Source organism: Otolemur garnettii, unplaced genomic scaffold, assembly GCF_000181295.1.
Source record: "Otolemur garnettii isolate 467f Iridium unplaced genomic scaffold, OtoGar3 scaffold00065, whole genome shotgun sequence".
Lineage (NCBI taxonomy): Eukaryota > Metazoa > Chordata > Mammalia > Primates > Galagidae > Otolemur > Otolemur garnettii.
Genome location: NW_003852460.1, coordinates 2,278,007 through 2,289,027, shown reverse-complemented (window position 1 = coordinate 2,289,027; position 11,021 = coordinate 2,278,007). Strand labels below are relative to the sequence as shown.

Sequence of the window (11,021 nt, the reverse complement as noted above, 5' to 3'; positions counted from 1 at the left end):
ATCTCTTGTGTACACATCTCTATGTGGGCACATCTCTCTGTGTGCACATCTGTGAACACATTTATTTGTGTATAGATGTGTGCATATGTGCATATATGCTCCCTATTGAGAAGATATATATAAAATAATCCTATCTGCATTTTGACGTGTTACCTCTGAAAGTCACATAGAAAACTGGTCTGTGGGGCAAAGGAAAAAAATAGCGAAGCCAGGCAGGGGTCCTGTAATGCCGCAACTCATAAATAATGAAGTTTGACTGGCTTATTGCCACTGGGAAGGGAACGATGTGGGCCGGTTGCAACAGGACCATCAAAAGCACTTTCTCCAGCTCACAAGTTCCTCCCAATGGAGAGACTGTAGCACCGTCTACCCACAAGGAAAAGGCTTGAGAGGTCTCAGTTTGTGCCAGGGAAAGAACAGAATTTTTTCTGTAGATATCAGTTCCAGGAGCCTTTGTGATACTTAAACAGACATGTCAGATAGACATTGGGCTGTGAATGTGTTTGGCATGGAGAAGCTCGTAAGGTAGGCAGTGATCACCGGCAAAGGGACAGGGCCTGGGTGAGACCAAAAATGGAAAATGTTTAGCACGCAATCCTGGAAGAGTCCATCCGTAAAGACTCACGCAGAGAAGGATGAGGCAGTGAACAAGACCAGCCACCCAGGATGGACAAAGAGAATTCAAAAGTATCCACATCTGGGAGAACAAGCTAAAAATATGAGACAGTAGGGGCAGCAACTGTGGCTCAAAGGGAGAGGGCGTCGGCCACATATGCCGGAGGTGGTGGGTTCAAACCCAGCCCCGGCCAAAAACAGCAAAAAAAATATATATATATATATATGTGTGTGTGGCAGCACCTGTGGCTCAAAGGAAGAGGGTGCCGGCCACATATGCCGGAGGTGGTGGGTTCAAACCCAGCCCCGGCCAAAAACAGCAAAAAAAATATATATATATATATATGTGTGTGTGTGTGTGTGTGTGTGTGTGTGTATGACAGTACACACTGTCTGCAATGAAAAAAATACACACAGGATGGCCATAAAGTTCATGTGCAATTTAAAATAGTGTGCAATTTAAAACAGCATACAGTTTAAAATTGCACACAAACTTTATAATCACCATATATATTACAAGAGGAAAAATCCAGTAAACTGTAGCTATGATGTGCTTCATAGCAAAGCTTCATCTTTCCCCTGCAGTTATCATCATGGGTTGCAGTTATTTTATTTTATTTTATTTTTGCAGTTTTTGGCCAGGGTTGGGTTTGAACCTGCCACCTCTGGTATATGGGGCTGGCACCCTACTAATTTGAGCCACAGGCACCGCCCATGGGTTGCAATTATTAACAATCATTCTCCTGTTATGTCAACTACATAATATATATGGATAAAGTGGGTTTTTTATTTAACGTTTTATTAAATCATAACGGTATTCATTTATGGGGTACAATATGAAGATTTGATATACAATGTGGAATGCTTAAATCAAATTGATTACCTAAACATCACTTCACTTACTTGTTTTTGTGGTGAGACATTTATAATTTGCTGTTAGTTATTTTGAAGTGTACCCTTGCTTTGTGTACGTTAGGTAAGATCTCACCAAATGCCCTCCCCTCTCCCTCCTCACCCCTTCCTCTTTCTAGGCTATGTTTGTGTTTTATCATTCGTATGAATGTGTAAGTATTTATACATTGGTTTCATAGTAGTATTGAGTACATTGGATACTACCTCCTCCCCCCAATTATTGAGATACGTTACTAAAAAGAATATGTTCCAACTCCATCCAGGTAAACATCAAAGATGTAAAGTCTCTGTCTTTTTTATGGCTGCATAGTATTCCAAGGTGTACATAGACCATGGCTTATTAATCCATTCATGGACTGACGGGCATTCAGGCTGTGAACTAGGTTTTTTTTAAGGTAAAAATACTGGGGCGGGAACTTCTATCAGTGTTTATTATTCACTGTTGAGTAATCACAGAGCCTTTGCTGGTTAGTACACACCAGGCTGATACTGAGCCTTAAACTCAGGACAACTTGTGTGTGGGAGTCCTTCTTTGTGGTATTGTCCCTTGAGAGATGGAGATGTGTGGAAATCATGCCAGTCTTCAACTCTTTGACTTACAGTGTTTTTGTTTGCTTATCTGTCTTATAGGGATTCTGAAGTGTAAGAAGGACAAAGCTTACGAAGGTGGTCAGCTGTGTGCCATGTGTGCCAGTCCCAGGAAGCTGTTTAAACAAGAGATTCACAAGCTCAAGGACGTTGCCTGTTTGAAGCCCTCCATTGAGTCTCCTCTGAGGCAGAACACAAGCCGAGGTCTGGAGGAAGAGCAGGAACAAGAGGAGGACGGTGACAGCCAGCTCGTCCCCGAAGGATTCCAGTTCCCCCGTTGGAATATCTCTTTGAACATGACCGATGAACACGGGAACATGGTGAACTTGGTCTGTGCCATCAAGAAGCCCACGGATTTGTACAAAATTCACTTGAACCAAACAGATCCCCCAGACATTGAGATCAACGCCACGGTCGCCTTGGACTTTGAGTGTCCGATGACTCGGGAAAACTATGAAAAACTATGGAAACTGATAGCGTATTACAGCGAGGTCCCCGTGAAGCTCCGCCGAGAACTCATGCTCAGCAAAGACCCCAAGGTCAGCTATCAGTATAGGCAGGACGCTGACGATGATGCCCTGTACTACACGGGCGTCAAAGCCCAGATCCTCGCAGAACCGGAATGGGTTGCACAGCCATACATAGACCTCCAACTGAACAGACGTCAGAGTACGGCCAGGAAGGTGCTCCTGTCCTACTACGCCCAGCATTCTCTAACCATGTCTGCCAAGGATACGATGCAGGCTCGAGCCCAAGCTGGGTGATGATTGAGCCAAGCACAGCTGTGCAGAGAGCTCAGACAGTTCTGGAAGGGGCTTCCTGCCAGCTGAGCTGCAATGTGAAAGCTTCGGATAGTCCGTCCATTTTCTGGATACTTCCAGATGGCTCTGTCCTGAAGGCACCCATGGACGACCAGGACAACAAGTTCTCCGTCCTCAGCAGTGGTTGGCTGAGGATAAAATCAATGCAGCAGTCCGACTCGGGTTTGTACCAATGCATTGCTCAGGTAAGGGATGAAATGGACCAGATGGTGTATAGGGTGCTTGTGCAACCTCCCTCCACTCAGCCCCATGAGAGAGATACAGTGATAATTGAGAAGAACCCGGGGGAGCTGGTTTTGTTGCCCTGCAGTGCCTTGGCCATCCCCGAAGCCCACCTTAGCTGGATTCTTCCAAATAAGAGGATAATTCATGATTCAGCAAACACATCCCATGCATACATGTTGCCCAATGGAGCTCTTTCCATCCCAACAGTCCAAGTCAGCGATAGTGGTTACTATAGATGTGTAGCCATCAACCAGCAAGGGGCAGACCATTTTACCGTGGGGGTCACCGTGAGTAAGAAAGGATCTGGCAGGTCTTCCAAGAGAGGCAGACGTCCAGGTGCCAAAGGTCTTTCCAGAGTGAGAGAAGATGTGGTGGAGGACGAAGGGGCCTCAGGCATGGGGGACGAAGATACCACATCGAGGAAAGCTCTCCATCCAAAGGACCAAGAAATGTTCCTCAAAACGAAAGATGAAGGCACCGTGGGAGATAAGAAGGTCAAGAAAGGGAGAAGAAAACTGAAACTCTGGAAGAACTCTGAGAAAGAACCAGAGACCAATGTTGCCGAAGGTCGCAGGGTATTCGAGTCCAGGCGAAGGATAAACATGGCAAACAAACAGATTAATCCAGAGCGCTGGGCAGATATTCTAGCCAGAGTCCGTGGGAAAAATCTTCCTAAAGGCACAGAGGAACCCCTGGTCATCAGAACCACCACTCCTCCATCCATGAGTCCAGAAGAAACACCTCTTTCTCCTGCCGTTTCTCCCCTTTCATCTTCGCCTGTCCAGACAGCAAACAGTGTCAAAGAATCCTCAGCAGATATGTCTCTATTTGGGGAGGAAGAGCAGGTCTGGACTACCTTCTCCTCACCCAGAATGGGACTAGAGCACCACCACAATGGAGATATTATTGCTGACCCTGAAGTCACAAGCACGCAAATGGAAGAAGTTACTGATGATGCATCTTCTGAGAAGACTGAGGAGGTATCTCCCACGGAAGTTGACATAAAGTGGATTACAGACAGTACACTCATAACTGAGCCTTATGAATCCTCTCCTGCTCTGGACACAGTCTACAGGGAGCCCACCCTGGACACAGTCTACAAAGAGTCAACCAATGAAGAGACAACAACAGGTGGCTGGACTACAGCAAATGTTGGGTCCATGGTTGATCCTACATCAGATGACTACGAGCCTCCATTGAGTGCAATCTCCTTGGCAGAGTTGGGCACTATGCAATCCTTCTACCCAGATTTGGAGACTAATTCACAACCAGGTGAGGATAAGATGAGAGAACTGACCTTTGCAAGCTTTACTCCAACTCCCACCGTGTGGGTTACTGACCTCATTACGATGGACTCGTTTGAAGATTCCACTTTAGGGGGACTAGACACTGCAGCCCGATCACATCAGCAAGGACTCATAGATGACATTCAGCTTGTAGAAAGTGGTTTTATCACTCAAGACACACAACTGATTACAAAGACACCATGGGGAGGAGATACACTAGAGGGAGACCTCACAAACTCCAGAAGTTCTCAGAGTGAGGGGCAAGACATCACATCCATCACCTTGCCCAAGTCTGCAGTGGGTGTGAACAACATGTCTTCTATTAACCATCCTGGAGAAACCACACTTGGCACTGTATTGCACAGAGACACCTCCACAGCATCAATGGTGACACCAAGACCAAATGCATCCTTGGCCATGCCCACTCACTCTTCTCAAAGAAAACACAACGGGAGGAGGAGGTTACGTCCCCACCAATCCCGCCACCGGCATAAGCAAACCCCGCCAACAACATCTGCCCCGATGGAGACTTTTTCTACTCAACCAACTCGAGTACCTGAAATTAAGACTCCATACCAAATGGAGAGTTCCCTGCTTCCTACATCTTGGGTTGACAGCACAGTTCATCTCCCAAAACAGATGGAAATAGACAGGAACACAGAATCTGTGTCCAAGAGAACCCCAAGAAGGAAACACAAGAAGAGGCCACACAAACAGCACTATATCACTTCTACCATGAGCTCCAGAGAGTCCACATCCACACCTAGCCCTTCTCCTGAAAATAAATCTAAAAATGTTATTACTCCCACTTTGGAAAGTAGACCTTGGTCCAGAACTGTTGCTCTGAAAATGGGGGACTCGTATGAGGCCCCAAGAGTGGACAATTACATGACAACCACCACAAAAATACATCCATCTCACCATGACACTCAAGAGACACTTCCAACCACATATAAACCTATGTTGGATAAAAAAGAAATTAGGGATGATGATGTCACAGACATCAAAGACACTTCAGTACCCGGTGAGTTGGTCATTAATGTCATGTCAACTTCTGGCTCACTGGTCTCCTCTGTAGGAGAAGTGAAGGAAGATTCTTCTACTAAAGACTTCTCAGACACTCCAAGCACAGGACATCCCCCAAGGACAGGACAGGCTGGAAAGCTGCAGACAGACACCCCTGTCACCAATTTTGTAGATAACCTTCCAGATGCTCCCCATTTGAGAGAGCTAGAGAATGAGGATGTTACAGCTGTGCCTTCTTCACCTTCTGTTAAAGCCTCAACTACATTTCAACAGGAAGCACTTGGTCATTTGACAACTCTTGCAAGCCTAACAGTAGAGTTGCCTTCAGGTCAGACAGAAACCACCAACCAAGGGCAAGAACATGGCGAAACCACTGTGGCTGTTATTCACTCTGAAACCAAACCACAGAATGCCATCCCTGCTTTTGCCCCAGTGGAGGAACAAGCCTCCCCGTCCCCACCCACAACTCTTGTGAGTTTAACACAAACCACTCCTAGCCCAGCACTTATCAGCTCAAGAAGATCTCCCACATCTATATTTTCCGAGGGAAATGTTTTCCTGAATTACGTGGGAAACCCAGAAACCAAAGCACCCTCAGATAGCACCCAAGGAACTCAGGCTATATCGAGCCCAAATGAATTATCTACCACCTCTTCCAACCAGGTCACATCTAAGTTATCTCCAAAGCAAGATCTGGGAAAGGAATTATTTGGTAGTAGGGGCAACAACAGTCTACCAGGCATACCGGATAGTCTCCACCAGGATGGGGGTGTTCGTATTTCTTCTCAACCATCCAGAGTCCCGTCTGAACCTCCCCCACCAAGGGGAACATTGAGGCCACCTGATATGAGTACAAAAAGCTTCTTCAAATATTTTGCAACGTTCCAGCCTTCCCATCACTTGACCAACAGACCACTAGTAACTGTCTCCCCTTCAAGAGCTTTGCCAGAGAACAAACTCTTCACAACTCCAAAGTTATCCACTACAACGGCAACTCCTATTTCACTTCACGTGTCCAAACCCACCATTTCTAGCAAATTGACTGAGCAAAGGACGGACCGATTCAATGCCTACTCCAAGGCATTTGGAAATAATAACCTCCCCGAACCAAGACATCCAATTGGCAGGCTTCCAAACTCAAGAGTTCCTCCATATTCCAATGGAAGACTTCCTTTCTATATCAACCGGACCTTCTCTTTCTCACAGTTGGGAGTAACCCTGAAGCCCCAGACATCCTCTTCTCCTATCCCAGTGATGAGGGAGAGAATAGTTAACCCGAGTCCCTATAATAGGATACATTCCCAGAGCACCTTTCACTTGGACTTTGGTCCTCCGGCACCTCCATTGTTGCACCCTCCCCGGACCACGACATCCCCCTCAGCTAACTCACATCTTATCATGCTGGTTTCTCCTACTCGGAGCTCTGTCTCCTTTGCAACATCATCTGTTCAGTCCCCTGGAAGCTCCCATCAGAGCATCATGAAGCTCTTCGCTGGAGGACCACCTGCATCCAAATTCAGGACGCCAGGGGAAAAGCCCCAAATTATCACCAAATTCCCACAGACTGTGTCCATCACTGCTGAGACAGATGCTGTGTTCCCGTGTGAGGCAACAGGGAAACCCACGCCTTTCATTACCTGGACAAAAGTTTCCACAGGTAAGGTGTTTCCCCGTCTGCATTTTAACCACTTTATGTAGGATGAAGCTACCAGAATCGGCCTCCAGGTAGAACTGGAGACTCAAAAAAGAATGGAATAGGCCAGGCTCAGTGGCTCACACCTGTGATGCCAGCTATGTGGGAGGCCATGGCAGGTGGATTGTTTGAACTCAGGAGTTCAAGACCAGCCTGAGCAAGAGCAAGACCCTGTATCTAAAAATAGCCAGGCATTATGGCAGGTGTCTGTGGTCCCAGCTACTTGGGAGGCTGAGGCAAGAGTATTGCTTGAGCCCAAGAGTTTGACGTTGCTGTGAGCTACAATGCCACGGCACTGTACCCAGGGCTACAAAGTGCTATTGTGTGACAAAAAGAAAAGAAAAGCGAAAAGAAAATAGAAAAGAAAAGATGGATTGGTGGAGCAAAGCTAGATTTTGGTTGCTTTGTTTATCTCTCAAATTTTGATAAATTTTGGGAGGAGACATCTGAGAAGCATTTTCCTCTACATGTTGCCAGGGATGCACGGGAGGAACTAGATGCAATGTGAGATTTTAATGGAGCTGTGGAAACATCTAACGGTCCTTTGGTAGAGAGTAACTTAGGCTTTGGAGCACTATGAATCGAAACCCTCTCACATTTCAGCAATTGCATGAAGTAGAAGAGTCTTCAATTCTTGCAGGTGCAGAATAGATGTGACGGAAGTCTGCAATTACCCTTGCACTTGGAAAATTAGCTTCTCATCTTCTAAGCATTAACCAGGGGCTTTCTTGATTTGAACCTAGAGACAGGGTAGTATGCGTCTAGTTGGGCTACCACAAAAAAAATCCCACAGATTAAACAAACTCGGGCAGTTTAAACAAACAGAAATCTATTTCCTCACAGTCATGGGGGCTGGAAGACCCAGATCCAGGTGTCTCAGGCTGGTCCCTCCTGAGTCCTCTCTCCTTGGCGTGTAGACACCATCTTTTCCCTGTGTCCTCATGGGGTCATCCTTTTGTGCGTGTCTCTGTCCTGATTTGCTCTTCTTATGGGGACAGCAGTCTTGTTGAATCAGGGCCCATGCTAGTGACCTCACTTAACCTTAATCACCTCTGTGAAGACCCTTCTTCACATAGCCACGTTCTGAGGTCCTGGTCAGATGTCCAACAGATACATTTCGGGTCTATACTTGGACACCTGAGGCACCCAAGGAACAGTCACCTTCATACACTGGGCACCTGCTTTCTCTGAAAGGCAAAGCAATTCCTAGGTAATAAAATAAAAGCTGAGGATCACAGCTTCTGTGAGAAACTATCTCTTCTTCTCAACACAACTGTGTCCTTCGTATCTGTTGTCTAATGTGTGATTTTTGCCTCTGTGTGTGTGTTGTTTCTATTTTGATAATACAAGAATGATTTTTGCAATTCCAGAGAGAGCTGTGCTTTCTTTGCTCCCGTTTTTCTCCCAAATTTTGGAAGGGTTCTACAGGCTCCCAATGGGCTGTGAGCCTAGGGAAATTATTTACCCCTCTGTTCAGCTCAGCATTTGAAGTAATGTATTCTCTCTCTCTATTTATATATATCTCATCTCATTTACTTAATTATTGTGTAAGACATTTATACTCTATACTTAATAGATCCAACATGTATCCTAGGTGTGATCATAATGCATTATTCCCCATAGGCGTGATCCCACCCTTCACCCTCCCTTGATCTGACCTCCTCCCTCTCCTCCCTTCCCGCCCCCCCATCGTAGGCCATAGTTGTGATCTATTCTTCATATGAAAGTACTGAGTACTTTGGATATTTTTCTTACATTCTTGAGATACCTCACTAAGTAGGATATGTTCCAGCTCCATCCATGTAAACATAAAAGAGGTAAAGTCTCCATCTTTTTGAAGGCTGCATAGTATTTCAAGATAAATGTATACCATAATTTGTTGATCCATTCATGGGTCAATGGGCACTTGAACTTCTTCCATGACTTGACTATTAAGTATTGAGCTGCAAATAACTAAGAAAGTTACATGAAGGCTATGTTAACCAGTTTGATGAAAGTGTCTTGGATTGTGTGTGAAAACACTACACTGTACCCCCAAAGTGCATCAATGTACACAGTTACCATTCAATAAAAAAAAAGAAAGAAAATAAAACACAGCACTAACAAACACCCTCAAGAGAAAGAAAATTTGACTTAGAGATATCACATTAAAAAAAAAAAGAAAAAAAAAGAATTGAGCTGCAATGAACAATCTGGTGCAAATATCTTTGTTACAAAGTGATTTTTTTTTGGTCTTTTGGATATACACTAGATATACACTTTTGGATATACAGTAGAAGAATTGCAGGATCAAATAGCAGGTCTACTTTTAGATTCTTAAATATTTTCCATACTTCTTTCCAAATGAGACATACTAGCTTACACTCCCATGAGCAGTGCACAATTGTTCCCTTTTCTCTACATCCACGCCAACATCTGTAGTTTGGGGATTTTGTTTTATTTATTTATTTATTTATTTATTTTGGTTTTTTTTTTTTAATTGAATGGTAACTATGTACATTAATGCACTTCTGGGGTACAGTGTAGGGTTTTCACATGCAATCTGAAATACTTCCATCAAACTGCTCAACACAGCCTTCATGTCATTTTCTCAGTTATTGCTTTAAAACGTTCACATTCTACTCTTAGAAAGATTCACCTGTACCCCTATAAGATAAACCTCAGAAGTGATCCCTCCAAACCCCCTCCTCCCACCGGGGATTTTGTTATGTGAGCCAGTCTTATGGGAGTTAGATGATATCTCAAAGTGGTTTTGATTTGCATTTCTCTGATGATTAAAGATGATGAGCATTTTTTCATGTGTCGGTAGGCCGTGCGCCTATCTTCTTCAGAAAAGCTTCTGTTCAAGTCCTTTGCCCACAATAAAATGGGATTACTGGGCAGTACCTGTGGCTCAGTGAGGAGAGTGCTGGCCCCATATACCGAGGGTGGCAAATTCAAACCTTGGCCTGGCCAAACTGCAACAAAATAATAGCCAGTGTTGTGGCGGATGCCTATAGTCCCAACTACTTGGAAGGGTGAGGCATGAGAATCACCCTAAGCCCAGGAGTTGGAGGTTGCTGTGAGCGGTGTGATGCCACGGCACTCTACCGAGGGTAGTAAGGTGAGACTCTGTCTTTACCAAAAAAAAAAAAAAAGAAAGAAAAAGAATTGTAATGGTTTCATAATGAATTTTGCTCAAAGTTGCAAGCAGAGGCAAGTGTGAGTTTTCCATTTCAAAACCATCATTACCCTTTTGAAAGAACCCATCCCTCTGCTGGGAGATCCCATGTGTATGAATTCTTAGGGTCCTGCACCCCTCCACTATTTCAGATCAGCTTTGTATCGTGCCTTTTCACTTGATATTTATGCACTTTTTTTTTTGACAGTAAGGATATGTCTATAACACCAGCCATTCTATGACATAAACATACACATTTTTCCAAGCACATCTCCCAGAATCAGCACCCAACGCTGGGTCCTCTTTGGTTAACGGGCTCTTGCTTTGAAGGAAGTTCTGTCTGAATACACGGCAGGATAAAAGTTGCTCACATCCATAGTGTTGTATTCTAATGTCCTCCACCTATAGGGTGTGATTTTACTTTGCCTTTATCGTGAAATCAATCAAATGAGTTCACTTGCTGAGATATCAGAGGGAATTGCAAGTCTATCATTTCACTGCTCTAGAATTCTCGCCAGGAAAGTTGTGAGCTCTTTCTCTTTCATCCCAAACGAAATGGAATTAGACAAGCCCTGTTTCTCTGCCTCATAAAATGCCTCGATGAGGAGCTGAGACCCAATCGGCGAGGGCCGTGCCCAGAGCCACCTGTCACCTGAGAAATCTCTCACACAGAACTGAATGCTTCTTAGGTCCTG

The 11,021-nt window shown here is 44.8% G+C and overlaps 1 protein-coding gene across 1 annotated transcript in view; it reads left to right on the top strand.

Moving 5' to 3' along the window:
* Positions 1-11,021, top strand: part of MXRA5 (matrix remodeling associated 5) — a 31,532-nt gene that overhangs the window by 11,554 nt on the left and 8,957 nt on the right. Inside the window, 2 exon segments of the mRNA XM_012807148.1 lie at positions 2,130-2,865; positions 2,868-7,130. Of these exon segments, the coding sequence (XP_012662602.1) occupies positions 2,130-2,865; positions 2,868-7,130 (4,999 nt within the window).